The sequence below is a fragment of the Coregonus lavaretus genome, assembly GCF_964263955.1.
Source record: "Coregonus lavaretus genome assembly, chromosome: 2".
NCBI lineage: Eukaryota > Metazoa > Chordata > Actinopteri > Salmoniformes > Salmonidae > Coregonus > Coregonus lavaretus.
This window is the reverse complement of record NC_139989.1, coordinates 6,876,211-6,893,753: the sequence shown is the minus strand read 5'-3', so window position 1 is coordinate 6,893,753 and position 17,543 is coordinate 6,876,211. Positions and strand designations below refer to the sequence as shown.

General features: G+C 42.0%; 1 protein-coding gene across 1 annotated transcript in view; it reads right to left on the bottom strand.

The window, feature by feature from the left end:
- The window catches only part of LOC311102848 (heparan-sulfate 6-O-sulfotransferase 1-B-like), a gene marked incomplete at both ends in the record, with an annotated part of 89,708 nt that extends 72,402 nt beyond the window's left edge, over positions 1-17,306 (bottom strand). The window contains one exon of the mRNA XM_084144290.1: positions 16,789-17,306. Within this exon, the coding sequence (XP_084000416.1) occupies positions 16,789-17,306 (518 nt within the window). The remainder of the gene's footprint in view (positions 1-16,788) is intronic.
- Between the last annotated feature and the right edge of the window lie 237 nt (positions 17,307-17,543).

Here is a 17,543-nt window from a genome sequence, read left to right as displayed (position 1 = left end):
GCATCATGTTATGGGTATGCTTGTCATCGGCAAGGACTAGGGAGTTTTTTAGGATTAAAAGAAACGGAATAGAGCTAAGCACAGGCAAAATCCTAGAGAAAAACCTGGTTCAATCTGATTTCCAACAGACACTAGGAGACAAATTCACATTTTCAGCAGGACAATAACCTAAAATACAAGGCCAAATCTACACTGGAGTTGCTTACCAAGAAGACATTGAATGTTCCTGAGTGGCCAAGTTAACGTTTTGACTTAAATCTGCTTGAAAATATATGGCAAGACTTGAAAAAGGTTGTTTAGCAATGATCAACAACCAACTTGACAGAGCTTGAAGAATTCTTTGAAGAATCATGTGCAAATATTGTACAATCCAGGTGTGCAAAGCTCTTAGAGACTTACCCAGAAAGACTCACAGTCGTAATTGCTGCCAAAGGTGATTCTAACATGTATTGACTCAGAGGTGTGAATACTTAAAGCTGCATGATGTAACTTTTTGGGTGACCCAACCAAATTCATATAGAAATGTGTTTTATAGATATGTCATTCTCATTGAAAGCAAGTCTAAGAAGCTGTAGATCTGTTCTATGTGCGCTATTTCTATGCTTCCCGTTCTTAAGATTTACTTTCGGTTTTGTACACCAGCTTCAAGCAGCTGAAAATACAATATTTTTGGTTATGGAAAATATATTTCACAGCGGTTTAGATGGTACAATGATTCTCTACATTATACTTACTTGTTTTGTCACAAACTGAAATTAAGCAAACTATTACACATCCTGCTGGCATGTGCTCAATTCCCGACAGAGTGTTTCCTTGACACAGCGGTGGCCTCTGAGGACCTTACCCTTCCAGAGGAGTTGGAGGAGACAGATTAACTCAGATTGATGTGATAGGCCTCTTATCTATTATTAGACTGAACCATTTGAGGACTCTTTATTCAAGTTCGGGTCACAGAAAAAAAGATGGGGAAGAGAGTAGAGAAAAAGGTACATATTCAGTTATTATTTCACTGTCATTAGCTCATGAACACAACCAAACCCATGCGATGATCGCTCCAACGCTGTCCTTCAAACTCATACTTTAAGGCCACCAAGTCCTAATTAAAAATAACCTTTTCCGGCTAATCAGTCATCTCATTGTAATTTGTCCCTTGTCGGGAGAATCAATTTAGTGCACACAGAAGATGTCCCATTTACCACATTTTTGTGCTATAAATGACTACCGGGTGCCATTTTCAACACACGTTAGCCGGCGTGTGATAGAAGACAGAACGCCTCTCCTTCATCAAGGCCTGGTTCAAATAATTTCTTTTGAGAAAGACACCCCACCAAGGTCAAGTTCATTTAGCAAAAAAAGCCATTGGGAATGACATTTTCCACAGGCTAGATTTACATTTACATTTACATTTACAGTCATTTAGCAGACGCTCTTATCCAGAGCGACTTACAGGAGCAATTAGGGTTAAGTGCCTTGCTCAAGGGCACATCGACAGATTTTTCACCTAGTCGGCTCGGGGATTAGAACCAGCGACCTTTCGGTTACTGGCACAACGCTCTTACCCACTAAGCTACCTGCCGCCCTAGATGACATGTTGCTCTGATAAGATAGGCAATCCTATATGATATCTACTGTAAATGATGGCAGCGTTGACGGTGGAGATATCATGAGGCAACATTTTCCATGAGCTGTCAATCATAGGCACATAGAGCCTATAAGGAGGCTAGAATTACTCAAGGAGATTCAATTGGGTTGAGTCCGTCAATGGCAGACAGAAAATGATAACCCTTGCCATCAAAGAGCTCTTAAGCCTTGTTTCTTCAAATTGATCCAGTTGAATCAGGTATATCTTTAATTGATAGATCTAAAAGAGAGGTAAAAGCCGCTTGTTTGTGCAATGGCCTGGGGAAAGTCAATGCTGCTTGCTTTTCTTCTGTCTACTCAGTGAACAGATAAGGCAGGGATTCATTGAATGTTTCCGTTTAGTGACGTGTGTCGTCGTGCAGAGGTTACTCCCTGGTGTTTTCAGTGTTTAGCGACCGAGGTCGATATCTAGATGCATTTTCTGGGGCATTTCATGGTAACGGTGCATTACAGTAGCACTCATGAATGATAGCTGGGTCCATTGAAAATATAATCAATTTCTATGGCTGGGTCATTCAGGCATCGGCATGCTCTTTCTAGATTGTTACAGATTTCTTGTGGGTTAACCATAATTACTCTAGCATAAGGCACATGTCTTGTCCTTGTCCTCCTAGTGACAGTTTATTATGAACCATGTTAAAGAAAGCCTTGAATCTGTGAGCTGAGCGACGTAAGGCATTATAGCCTGACTTGAGATACGCTAACACCGGTAAAATGTTTCTAAAATCAGATCATAGCAAGTCCTCTGTAGCTCAGCTGGTAGAGCACGGCGCTTGTAACGCCAAGGTAGTGGGTTCGATCCCCGGGACCACCCATACACAAAAATGTATGCACGCATGACTGTAAGTCGCTTTGGATAAAAGCGTCTGCTAAATGGCATATTATATTATTATTATATTATTATAAAATGATTTGTTTAAAGGATCAAGTCAAACAGGTGGATCTAAGCCCAGTGTCTTCTCATGCTATTATTAGTGCATCGCTTATGCTGTAATATTCCCCAACTCTATAATCAAAATAAATCCTCATCCTCCTCCTTAGGCATGTACTGGATTTACTGCCTAAAAAATAAGAAAATACTAACTTGTCTTGTATACATTATAGGCCTACATGTATACAGCAACAGAGTAGTGTACACTGTACAATCCTTGCCCAGGCAAACACAGCTGAAGGATTTGCAGAGACTTCTTTGGTGCCAACGCCCTTTAAACCCCACTGATCTGATAGGATTAACACAAGGACTATGCTGGTTCAGAAAGCCATGGCTTTGCCCTGGTGCCTTGGGCTCGCCTAAAAGTCAGGTCAGATGGACTCGACGGTGGAAGAAATGTAGGCCCAACTCGTGTGACCAGGTGACCTAAAGACTGTCAACTGGCATCCAGTTTGCAGGTTATCGTGAGGTAGGCTAATACTGGCATTCGACTAGCAGGTTATCATAAGACGAGAAAAACCATTGCAGACAGATTGACTGCACACAGATAGGGCACAAAGGGCGCCATCTGATATGAAATCCCATTATACATACCATTTCCATCTGCACTTCCATTTTTAAGCCAAACCTTCAGTTGCGCCAACGACCGTATTCTCGCCCGACTGACTCACTAACTAACTGAAGGTTTGGCAACTGATGCTCAGCAAGGAGACCCGCACTCTCCGATACCTAACGACAGAAATCAAATATACGCTTGAAATAGATTGTCAAGATGCCATGGCACGGACCCCTCTCTCCACTCTGCTCAGAGACACAGCAAAACAAGGATCAGAAGAGAAGCCCATTTAAATCCAGAGGAGTCAGACCTCAAATAGCGTGGACCTTCAGCTGCTTATTGACAGTGGCGAAGTGGGCCTCTTCAATAATTTACTTCAATTAAGCCATCCTCCCCCTTTTTAGCCACTTTAAGCAGTTTCTTCTCAAAGCTAATGGTGTTATAGCGGGCAGGCCATACTTGACTGAACAATTCACGCACTGTTGCCAAAGGGGATTGGGTGGGAGTGAGAGGGAATAAGACTCCCAATTACTTGGAATGTGTGGCTGGGGCGGCCGACCCTCATGGATGGAGTCTAACGCGGATAGCCCACTGGATGTTTTTCAGCAGGGGTGGAAAATTTAGTGCAGATTTTGCTGCGAAGAGACATAATCATTAGATAATTTGTTTTGGTACTGTCCATATGTAGCTTGTTTTTGGAATGGCTGAAGATTTCAACTTTTGCCTGGAGCTAACTCTGCAAATAGTACTGCTGGGTGATTTGAAAAGTCCTACTCAGTCGATCAATAATATAATACTTTTAGCAAAAAATATATATTTAATTTACAATCTGTAGAAACTATGAGAATAGAAAGGTTCAGAACTTTTGTGAAACATCACAGCACAGTTGAAAAATATATGGCAAAACGGGATGGTTTTCAGAGATAGATGGGAGGGGTTGAGGGTAGCTGAAGGACGGGATTAAAAACAAAGAAAAGATAACTATTGTAAAATACACTGTGTCCATAAAATGTATATAGCATGCATAAGCTGGAAGTAGAAGCCTAAGTGTTGTTGTCCATTAGTTTACTCTAATTAGAGGAGGGGTGGTAGGATTAGGGGAAAATAAAAGTGGTAGTGGGCGGGGCCAACGGCACGGTATCCAACCGAACACTTTAGAGGCCCTCCACTTGGCCGCAGAGACAAAATGTTGCTGTTTTAAAGCTAATTTCCTGCAATTCTAAACATTTTGCTATTGGGGAGAGAAAATGAACAGTTTTACAGCTACACTGAACAAAAAAATAAACACAACATGCAACAATTTCAAGGCTTTTACTGAGTTACAGTTCACATAAGTCAATTGAAATAAATTCATTAGGCCCTTATCTATGGATTTCACGACTGGGAATAGAGATATGCATCTGTTGGTCACAGATAACTTTTTCTTTTTTTAAATAGGGGCGTGGATCAGAAAACCAGTCAGTATCTTGTGTGACCACCATTTGCCTCATGCAGCGTGACACATCTCCTTTGCATAGTTTTAACATTTAACATTTTAGTCATTTAGCAGACGCTCTTATCCAGAGCGACTTACAGGAGCAATTAGGGTTAAGTGCCTTGCTCAAGGGCACATCGACAGATTTTTCACCTAGTTGGCTCGGGGATTAGAACCAGCGACCTTTCGGTTACTGGCACAATGCTCTTAACCACTAAGCTACCTGCCGCCCTGATCAGGCTGTTGATTGTGGCCTGTGGAATGTTGTCCCACTACTCTTCAATGGCTGTGCAAAGTTGCTGGATAGTGGCAGGAACTGGAACACGCTGTCGTACGCATCGATCCAGAGTATCCCAAACATGCTCAATGGGTGACATGTCTGGTGAGTATACAGGCCATGGAAGAACTGGGACATTCAGCTTCCAGGAATTGTGTACAGATCCTTGCGACATGGGGCTGTGCATTATCATGCTGAAACATGAGGTAACGGCGGCGGATGAATGGCATGACAATGGTCCTCAGGATCTCATCACGGTATCTCTGTGCATTCAAATTGCCATCGATAAAATGCAATGGTGTTTGTTTTCCATAGCTTATGCTTGCCCATACCATAACCCCACCTCCACCATGGGGCACTCTGTTCACAACATTGACATCAGAGAACTGCTCGCCCACACGGCGCCATTCGTGAAGAGAACACTTCTCCAGCGTGCCAGTGGCCATCGAAGGTGAGCATTTGCCCACTGAAGTTGGTTACGACGCCGAACTGCAGTCAGGTCAAGACCCTGGTGAGGACAACGAGCACGCAGAGGAGTTTCCCTAAGACAGTTTCTGACAGTATGTGCAGAAACTCTTTGGTTGTGCAAACCCACTGTTGCATTAGCTGTCAGGGTGGCTGGTCTCAGACGATCCCCACAGGTGAAGAAGCCGGATGTGGCGGTCCTGGGCTGGCGTGGTTACACGTGGTCTGCGGTTGTGATGCCGGTTGGACGTAGTGCCAAATTCTCCAAAACAACGTTTAAGTTTACACTGAAAACGTTTTACCATCGCAAAAATTATTATTTGAAATCATATTTGTTGGAGTGGCGGCAACGATTTTTCAGCGGCAGCCCGCCCCTGCCAAATGAATACAGGGGAAACAATGGATAGCCTGACAAATAGCTCAGGGAATTGATTCAAGTCAGCTAAATGCCCTCTCCAATATAACCTACCACAGTCAAAAGCCCAGACTGACCACCACATGCAAACTGTGCCCATTATTTAAATAAAACAGCAGCTATTGTACCCATCCTCATCTAGATATGCACTTTGTTTTCTCGTTAGCAGAACAGTGTGGGTAAAGAAAAGAGCAAGAGAGGGGAAATTGTTGCACTACAGGGTTAGTATAAAAAGCTCAGGGTCAGGTTCCCAGGGTAAAGAAATGACTCTTAAAATATGGTCAGGCTAAACCAGTCTCTCCAATTCTACACATTTTGCCATGGGGCAGAGACATTTTACAGTTTTAATACAGTTTGTATGCTTAATCCAGCATTCGGAAAGTATTCAGACACCTTCACTTTTTCCACATTTTGTTACGTTACAGCCTTATTCTACAATTTATTAAATAAATGTTTTTCCTCATCAAATCTACACCCAATACCCCATAATTACAAAGCGAAAACAGGTTTTTAGAAATGTTGGCAAATGTATAAAAAAATAACAAACAGAAATACCTTATTTACATACGTTTTTTTTATTTACATTCCAAAAGCTAGTTTCCTGCAATTCTACACATTTTGACATGGCTTATGCCTTGCTGTTATGCTGTGGAATTTTAAATGTTTTGAATTTTATATTCTCCCGGACAGTGAATGTTAGTTCTCAAAGATGAGCTTATTAAAAAATATATTGCTCCATTATCTTTTCTACATGCTTTATATCTGGTTTTAGTCGTTTAAGTTTACACTGAAAACCAGTGGTGTAAAGTACTTAAGTAAAACTACTTTAAAAGTACTCCTTAAGTCGTTTTTTAGGCATCTGTACTTTACTATTTATATTTTTGGCAACTTTTACTTTTCTCCCTCTCATTCCTAAATAACATAATGTTCCAGCTTATGCATTACATTTTGAATGCTTAGCAGGACAGGAAAATGGTCCCATTCACGTACTTATCAAGAGAACATCCCTGGTCATCCCTACTTCCTCTGATATGGTGGACTCACTAAGCACAAATGCTTCCTTTGTAAATTATGTCTGTGTTGGAGTGTGACCCTGGTTATCCGTAAATGCATAATATAAGGAATTTTAAATGATTTATACTTTTACTTTTGATACTTAAGTATATTTAAAACCAAATACTTAGACTTTTACTCAAGTAGTATTTTACTGGGTGACTTTCACTTTTACTTGAGTCATTTTCTATTAAGGTATCTTTATTTTTACTCAAGTATGACAATTGGGTACTTTTTCCACCACTGCTGAAAACCTTTTACCATCCAGAAAAGTATTATTTGTGCCGCTGCTAAATGCATATAGGGGAAACACTGCACACTGAGAGGGAAAGCCAGCCAGAGAGGGTTTGGCTTTTCATTTGTCTCCACAGACAGCCAGTTAGCAGCTTAGCCGTGGCCCCCATACCCTGCCACACGCCGGCCGGGCCCTGTCCCACAGCCATGCACTAAATCACATTCGTAAGCCACCAGTGCTATTATTACCGTTAAGGAACACCTTTCAACAGGATTACAGGGGTAGTGTGGCTAGGAAGATTCACCCATTGACAGGTTATTTATATCTGTTCATACACCGTGCCCTCCTGACACCTTTTGAAAAATCAGCCCAAGTCCATTGCTCAACCTAGCCTATATTTGAATAGACCAAGCGCGTTATCCCACCGAGCATCTATAGGCTATATTTAGTAGTTAGTACCTCACCACACTGTCCTCCATGTAGAATAGGCTACTGAATTCCTGTTCTATTAAGAGGATGGCAGAATATTCTATTCAAAATGTCTAGGGTGTCTCTTTATATTCTCATCAATTAAACATTTGTCACCTAGTGATAATAAATACAAGATAATTAGTCAATTTGATTATTATTATTATTATTATTATTATTATTATTTCACCAGCAATCATTTCTGAGGTGGTAAGTGTGGTACATCCAATAAAATGTCAAACCTCCCAAATGGGCATCCCCACAAACACTCACTAATAATAAGATCTGGGGGATATAGAGTGTCCTTTAATAGATTAAATAGACCACATTCAGTTCCAAGAAAAGCTACAGTGCCAAATGTGGAACAATGGCATCACTTGTGCGAAAGGCAAGCTGCTATTGTGGCATTAGTAACACTCAACACCAATGTTGTCTGGCAGTCTGGGCTGCTGGACTAGTAGACAACGTTTGTCTTTTGCAGGAATACCAGCTCATTAGCGAATTGTTGTTCATACAAGACTTTCTTAGGGAATTTACATTTTTCGATTCATTATAATTAGGCCTAATTTGTAAATGCACGCGGCAGTCAAGTTATGTAGAAATGTTTCAGCAAACTGATCCTCTTCAGTGTGCAGGTTGAGTAGGTAAACTCCACAAACTGTAGATCTTGACTTCAATTTCTAGGGGGAAGAATTGTTGAATTCTGTCTAAATGACATTTTTTTTTACATTTTAGCAGATGCTCTTATCCAGAGCGACTTACAGTTAGTGAGTGCATACATTATTATAAAAAAAAAAATTCATACTGGCCCCCCATGGGAATCGAACCCACAACCCTGGCGTTGCAAACACCATGCTCTACCAACTGAGCTACATCCCTGCCGGCCATTCCCTACCCTACCCTGGACGACGCTGGGCCAATTGTGCGCCCCATGGGTCTCCCGGTCGCGGCCGGCTACAACAGAGCCTGGATTCGAACCAGGATCTCTAGTGGCACAGCTAGCACTGCGATGCAGTGCCTTAGACCACTGACAATTTTTTAAACGGCCACACCAGTAGAAATCCACTTTTTCCAACTTAAAGAGGATGGCCAGATCTTACCCATGATGTTGCGCAACAATTTACGTCAATAAGTCATCGTTTTATTCAAAGTATGATATATTTGGGCTTGAAGTGACAAATCCGAACTGCCCAATTTGTGCAAATCTGTGTGAATGCGGTATCTTTTGCTATTTGACATTCAAATTATTTTCAGCCTACATTTCATTTCAGAGCTGGGTTTTATTTGAATGTTACCACCCACCAGCATGGCATTGTTTATTAATCAGAAACAGCTGCAAAGTTCTTCCTCTTTGCGACTGAGATGAGCCAAACAGCCTTGTGTCCACTTGGCCTCCTGAGCCATGTAGCACATTAAAATAGGGGTTGCAAACTTGTGTTTTCGCACCTCCACTTTTTTTACTCTAAAGTTATCATAATCCATTGGATAATTTGTCAATTATAAAATTGTATAATTGCATAATATGATAGCATTTTGCAAACCTTCTCTTCCCGTTGCCCCAAGATGAATGGTTATGACCACTAAAGATTTGCTTCACTAAATGCTCCACTGCTTTGATTGGTGTAATGTTAGCTAGAAACCAGATAATGAAAAGGCACCCGCGAAAGAAAACTAAGTCATTGTAGCCTATCATTTCACTTCCCCTGTGAGAACCATGAGCATGGACTGACTTGGCTTTGCTGTACCTCAGTCGAAGACTGCCAGCAGCCTACCTACCAAAGATTGCACCGTGTCCATTACAATGTAGAAAAACACATATCAGACTTCAAAGATAGGCTAGTGGGTTCCAATCGGTGGCAAAGATTTCCATAAATCAATGCGTTTGACAAATCCAGCTCCAGAATCAGCCATAGAGCAGGCTGGCTAATCTTTTGAATATGGTGTAGTTAACAAAAAAACAAAAACTGCAAAAACAGATAACATTAGCTCGCTAGATAGCGAGATAAGGTTAGCATGCTAGCTAGCTACACTGAAAGCCATCAGTGCCCTATTTGTTGATGTTTATCAACTCCAAGTGGAAATTCCCACACCCAATTTGTATAAGTAGCCTTCGTCATTGTTCGGAGGTGGAACCTAAACGTGCATTTTCTATCTAGGACAGAAAATTACGTTGAAATACTGGCGGCAACTTCCTCAGGGAGGGTCCTTTAAAACCCAAAGGCTACAGGGTAATTGTACCTATTTTCAAAATATTATGTTTTCTGTTTTTGGCAGACAGTCAGTCCCACGGGGAATCCAAATAGTCTGTTGCCAAGGGATACTTAACAGATTAGTGCTCATATAATCAACCATTGTAAGTGAATCTGGTAGAGTAGAGACAAAAACTTGTTTCTAGGTCGGGAATGTTTTCCAGGAATGAATCTTTCGTGCTGCGAGGGGAGAAAATATTTTTGAATCCATTCTGAAGGACATACTTCACATATTAGGAAATATACTGTAGAATTGATATATCAACTCTCCTGACCCAGTCCCACGCAAATACAGACACAGACATTCCAGAAAAAACATATTCCAGAATCTGAGAGACAATGTGAAAGAAACTCGGTCTGCCAAAGTTCACATGCCCTAGTAAACCGACGCAAGCAGAAGTGTTGACACACCTGGGCAAATCTGCCTTCATTCTTGAGCGACTCTATAATTAATCATGCAAACTGATTAGAAATGGGCCTATTTCTGCTTGAGGCAGCAAGGAGGTTAGGAAAACATGAGGGTCATTCCATGTCATTTCAGCAAGCCATGACACCCACCATCTCAGATTGTTCTGTAGTTAGAGACATAAGATTAGCATTCCTGCAACATTATTTTGTTGAAATATGACTTAATCTCTGAGAAATTAAGCTAATTGGGTGGCTTTTGACCATTTCTTTGAATTCATCATCTCAGCCTACTGTTAGAAAAAAGTCAAAATTGGATATTAGGTACTATATATTTATTGAATATTATATGAAACCTATAAATTAAAAATGGCCAATTTGGGTGCAATCAATTAGCTTAATTTCTCAAGAGATCAAATTATATTTCAACAAAATAATGTTGCAGGAATGCTAATCTTATCTGTTTCTAACAGAAACATTTTCAGAACAATCCGAGATGGTGGGTGTCAAAATACTCTTTCTTGTGCTTTTTGAGGTGGAATGACCCATGATATATGGAAGAGATGAACATGGGTGATATGAGCATACTTATGTGACGAGATAGGGTGATGGTCCATGCCTCAGTTAGTTTGAGGTACTTGTTGGCTCACAACACCTCATTCACTGCAGCTTTTATCGCCACGACAGTGATGAAGCTTGACTTCAGGAAAAAGACACCAATACTTTTGAGGGAAGCACTTTCGATATTTCATGAGTACCCTGAGAATCCTATTCCCCAGAGAGGTTTTGCTGTGAGAACACACTCAGGCATCTTTTTTCATGTTTTCTTTTCGAGCCTTCCAGGCCTTAATGCAACAGACTGTTGTTCATCAAGGGAGATTAACTCCAAAGCACCCATTCATCACCTTCTTCCCCCCCGTCACGTGTGTGTACAGTATATGTGTGTATGTAATATATGCGTGAGTGTGTGTGATAATATATAGTCCCCAATTACATTCAGCCGTGAGCCGATTTTTCCTTGAGTGGATTTGTACACTGCAAATTGACCGCTAGAATCCCAAAGCGTTATAGTATTTGACAAAACCGGAAAAATGTCAAACCTTGATTACATTACGATCACATATGCCTCTATTTATGCGCGGGAATACTTGGGAACAGATTTCCTAATTTAAAATCGCTTTGAGGTGATGTCCTGGTGATTTTACATTCTTATGACCAACAAAAAAAAAGGGTTTTTGCTTTTGCTCAAGAAACGTGGGGGGGGGGGAGCATGTGAAATCACCAGCGGGCCGCCTATTGGGGAACCCTGGTATAGGCCGATGTCATTAAGAAGTTCCACAGGGGAAATGCAGATAATGAGCCTTTACTGTGGACTTTATGATAGCCATAATGAGTTACTGCCCCCTCCATGAAATCCATTAAAGGCGGATATTAAAAAAGTCTGAGCTCTGCACTGAATTACACCAGTATCATATGACCACATTACCCACATATAACTAACAAGGGAGACTAATCAGAGACATATACAGACTCCTGGAGCCACTTTCAAAACTGCAAAAATGGCAATTATAGTGATGAAAAAGACAGACAGGTTTTGAATGCCCTGTATGAAGTCATTAGGACATTTCTTTCCTTTAAAATACACATAATTTAAATTACATTGATGTCATCACTCTTATCAGCTATTTGATTGAAGTATTTGCATTACTTTTCCAGAGGTTCTGAATTGCATGTGCAAACTCAAACACATGGCCATCATGCCCTGGCTGTGCCCAGTCCCTCAAACCCAGCAATCATGAGGTTGAGGTACCTAAACATCATGTTCATGTTTACTTCACATTACCACACAGATAATCGTATCTATGTCGAACCGCAATTTAATGTGCATCTAGCATAGTCATTGTCAGACAGATGCCATGTCATGCTGTGTAGACTATAATACAAAATATGAGTTGCTGGAGGGGACCGTAATCAGGTTTTTTAAATGTGGTAAAGGGTAAGCCAACTCACTCACACAATCCATGTTGTTAAAAACAGAGGGGGAGGGCTACTTGTTGTCGTGGATCTATCGGTCAGAGCTGCAGGTTGTGATGCACATCTGTAATAACTAGGAGGATTTGCTGGCAGCAGAGCCAGATTAGACCCGCGCTTCAGGACATAATTGACGCGCTCAGCCAGCAGTGTGCAGCATTAGACCACTTGGGCTTGTATTTCTACCCCCTTCTCAGCCAGTGATTGGACATAATCATCCATGAAATGCCCAATTTCCATCAGTATAGCCTGTGGTGGACCATCCGTGATGGTCGGCCATTGTGCCGCATTCTAAAAGGCCCCTTTCCGTGTCTTTTGGGGCGCTCACAATCCAGGGCTTTGTTTTTCAGGGTGGTTGGGAATGGACGGATATAGTCGTTATTAAAATGCTTCCGTGATACAGGCACATCAGAGAATAGAACAACAACAGCCAGTGGTATCCAGAGCTCAAATAAGGGAAAGAGGCAAATCACTCACAATGAATGGTCAACGGTACAGATGAAAACACCCCCAGGAAATAGAGCTCCAAAAATGTTTGAAATACACACATAATAAGCATTTCTAACATATGAATGTCTCAATATACATGGAAATGTACGTAGAAAAAACAGTCAACCCATATAAACCTCATAAAACCAACCTCAGATGTTGGCTCCGTCTGCCACTACAAAATAAAACTAACCAAATGAATGATTGTTACATTTACATTTTACATTTTAGTCATTTAGCAGACGCTCTTATCCAGAGCGACTTACAGTCAGTGAATACATTTTTATTTTATTTTTTTTTATACTGGCCCCCCGTGGGAATCGAACCCACAACCCTGGCGTTGCAAACGCCATGCTCTATCAACTGAGCTACATCCCTGCCGGCCATTCCCTCCCCTACCCTGGACAACGCTGGGCCAATTGTGCGCCGCCCATGAGTCTCCCGGTCGCGGCCGGCTGCGACAGAGCCTGGGTTCGAACCAGGATCTCTAGTGGCACAGTTAGCACTGCGATGCAGTGCCTTAGACCACTGCGCCACTCAGGAGCCATGCATATTTGACAGCATGTCAGGAGACCTTGGATCAGGCCAACTAACACTGGCCATGGAAACACTGAGGTATGCATCATGCTCAGGTATGCAACATGTATGCGGCATGCCTTCTGAAAGATTACCCCAGACACAATTCTGTTCCAAACCACTGCTCTCCTGAAACAGTGGCCCAACTTCCATAATATCGTATGAGGGCAATTTCACGGTAACATAGTGTTGCTGAGACTTCGAATTTTCACTTTAAAATGTAGGTATGCCAAACAAAAACTAATGATTGCAAAGTTAAAGTGGCTCCAGCCTCCTTTTCACCTAATTTAACACCTGATTTACTTAACACAAGGCACATCTCAATAGGTGGTCCAGATAAGTCATGACATGGCACAAGTGGGGGGGCTTTCCTCTTTTGTTCTCTATAGTTCCTCAAGCAAGGGGGAAGGCCGATGACATCACGTATTACCATTAGACCAACTCCTTGAATGCCCTACTCCTAGAAGTTTGCAGTTGTGTCTAAAAAACACTATTTTGCTAAAAACTATTTTTGTTTTACCCTTTAGTGTGTGTACTGTATTTATACTTGGGATATCGCTTTTCAATAGTAAAAGTTCAACAATCGCTGGAGGAATTCTTTAAACAAACCATACAACTCTATGCACAAGGACAATTTTTTATTTCCACTTAAAGTTAACAAAAACACATTTACTTGAAGAACAGCGCAGATGTAAAGTTTGGTATGATGATTTCGATAGTAACATAACAGACAGGTGGTTTATTAGTGGTTGTTAAGCCCCAATGTGGAACTTGGTTCTCACCAGGCTAAAAGAAACCAGCACTGGGACTCTCTGGCCATTAAAACTAAATAGGGGATGAGTAAAACAAAGATGTCCCTAGACCAGGGGTGAGTGACACACTGCACCTAGAAGCATAGTAATAGGTGAAACTACACCCATAATGGTGTGGTCCACAGCTAGGGAGCATGCTGATTGTTGAAATTTCCCCCTGCTTGTACCAAGCGGGATTGTGACTGTGAGATGGAGTGATGCAATGTTCTCAACTGGCTTACCTGGTTAAATAAAGGTGAAATAAATAAAATAAATAAAAAATGTCTTATTATGATATACAGTGCCTTCGGAAAGTATTCAGACCCCTTGACTTCTCATCAATCTACACACAATAGCCCATAATGACAAAGCAAAAACAGGTTTTTAGAACTTGTTGCTAATTTTTTTTTAAATTATATGAAATATGACATTTACATAAGTATTCAGACCCTTTACTCAGTACTTTGTTGAAGCACCTTTGGCAGCCAGTACAGCAAGCATCAAGTCTTCTTGGGTATGACGCTACAAGCTTGGCACACCTGTATTTGGGGAGTTTCTCCCATTCTTCTCTGCGGTTCCTCTCAAGCTCTGTCAGGTTGGATGGGGAGCATCGCTGCACAGCTATTTTCAGGTCTCTCCAGAGATGTTCGATCAGGTTCAAGTCCGGGCTCTGGCTGGGCCACTCAAGGACATTCAGAGACTTGTCCCGAAGCCACTCCTGCATTGTCTTGGCTGTGTGCTTAGGGTCGTTGTCCTGTTGGAAGGTGAACCTTCGCCCCAGTCTGAGGTCTTGAGCGCTCTGGAGCAGGTTTTCATCAAGGATCTCTCTGTACTTTGCTCCGCTCATCTTTGCCTCGATCACGACTAGTCTCCCAGTCCCTGCCGCTGAAAAACATCCCCACAGCATGATTCTGGCACCACCATGCTTCACCGTTGGGAGGGTGCCAGGTTTCCTCCAGAAGTGATGCTTGGCATTCAGGCCAAAGAGTTCAATCTTGGTTTCATCAGACCAGAGAATCTTGTTTCTCATGGTCTGAGAGTCTTTAGGTGCCTTTTGGCAAACTCCAAGTGGGCTGTCATGTGCCTTTTACTGAGGAGTGGCTTCCATCTGGCCACTCTACCATAAGGCCTGATTGGTGAAATGCTGCAGAGATGGTTGTCCTTCTGGAAGATTCTCCCATCTCCACAGAGGAACTCTAGAGCTCTGTCAGAGTGACAATCGGGTTCTTGGTCAACTTCCTGACCAAGGCCCTTCTCCCCCGATTGCTCAGTTTGGCTGGGCGGCCAGCTCTAGGAAGAGTCTTGGTGGTTCCAAACTTCTTCCATTTAAGAATGATGGAGGCCACTGTGTTCTTGGGGACCTTCAAGGCTGCAGACATTTTTTGGTACACTTCTCCAGATCTGTGTTTCGACACAATCCTGTCTCGGAGCTCTACGGACAATTCCTTCAACCTCATTGCTTGGTTTTTGCTCTGACCTGTACTGTCAACTGTGGGACCTTATATAGACAGGTGTGTGCCTTTCCAAATCACGTCCAATCAATTTAATTTACCACAGGTGGACTCCAATCAAGTTGTATAAACATCTCAAGGATGATCAGTGGAAACAGGATGCACCTGAGCTCAATTTCGAGTCTCATAGCAAAGGGTCTTAATACTTATGTAAATAAGGTATTTCTGTTTTTTATTTTTAATACATTTGCAAAAATGTCTAAAAACCTGTTTTCACTGTCATTCTGGGGTATTGTGTGTAGATTGCTGTGGATTTTTTATTATTTTTAATCCATTTTAGAATAAGGCAGTAACGTAACAAAATGAGGAAAATGTTAAGGGGTCTGAATACTTTCCGAAGGCACTGTATGAGGTGGCAAAGATTGCAATCTCTGTGATGTCATCACACTGAAGTGACTTAATGCAGAGCTGATGATGCTGTTGATAGAACTAGTCAAGTGTGAAGATCCTGGTTTACTATGGTACCATGTGCCAGGATCCCCGTCTCAAAGATGGAAACCCTTGCACCACCCAAATGAATGGGAAGAATTCCGCAGAGGATCTCTGTTGTCTAGGTTGTCAAAATAGCATTGGAAGTTGCTAGAGTGTAACAAAGCCTCCAAAGAAAACCCTGCAAAGTTTGCACTGCAGCCCAGCCTGTAGACACATCTCAACAACACTTTGAGGTGAATACTGGCATTTATTAAGCATGGGGAGGGCCCTATCTGGTCCAAACCCAGACTGTGTAAATGAATGGTATGTGAGTGCTATTTTGCAGCACTCCATGAACAACAAAGGATAAAAGTCAAGTGAATTCATGAGGTAGGCTACTGCAATGTGATAAAATCATAGAGAGTCATTGTATTGTTCAGTGTGCTAAATAATGTAGTCATAGAAATAGACACATTTAAGTAGCCTATAATGTCATGATAAAAGGTGGCAAAAGTGTACTTTCTACTCCAGAGAACACAGATGTGAACATGTACTCTGGTGTGATATTGCAATCAATTAAAACAGAACAGGAATCCCATCGGTGTTTACAAGAGCTGTTGATAACGCAGTAATTTTCCACTTTCACTTCACAGTTAGGAGCAGATTGCCCGTGTTTACACCGCCCGCTGGTTTGAGAGTGGGGCATTGGGGCAACACCATAGGCTGTGGTTGTGTGGCTCTTTATTCTAATATAGCCTATGGCACCACTGATGAGATGGCAAATGGAATGTCAAAACATTTCGCACATACCTCAGTTTTTTCGATTTGTTTTCCTTCTTGTTGAGCACTCCAGGAACGCAGTTTGTGAGCTCGGTCCAATCTGCATGTAACCCGCAACTCCAGCCAGTGGAGAACCTCGAAAACAGCCAGGTCTCCTTTCTGTTGGGACGGTAGCATGTACACTTTTTCTGCCCTGGTCTGCAATCACACGGGACTTCTAGTCTAACATTTTGCACCAGATGCCTGCCAAAAGTGGTTCCGCCAGTTTTCTGTATGTGAAGAAACACTATCACGTCTTCACCCTTGATCTCGAAATCAACGGTGCGTTCCAAGTCTCTGACAGGGAAGTAGTACTTTTTCACATAATGGGGATCAGGAGTAGGGAAAATATCCATGTTGTCCTCGGCGAGGTACCCCAGTGGAGACCCGAAGTTCATCACTCCAGGAGCCACGTACTGATATAAAATCAGCATGAAGAAGACGGATCCGACGACGATCAACAAAAATTTGCTGGTCCTCTCAACCATGATCCCTCCAGTGCCGTTCATTTGTTACCATCTCCCAGATAACCGAAATGGGGGTACTTGGTACCTGAGCGTTGCGCTCTTGGTTTGTCCCTCCATAGACAGTGGGGTTTTATCTCGTCAGAGGACCACAGAGCAATGAGAGTTCAGGCTTGGATACATTGTATCTCTCCCGCTTTCACATAGCAAGCTCAATCCGAGTTGGCAAAAATCCAAAACTGCGGATCAAATGCAACTTTGAACCCTGCTACGCCGACAGAC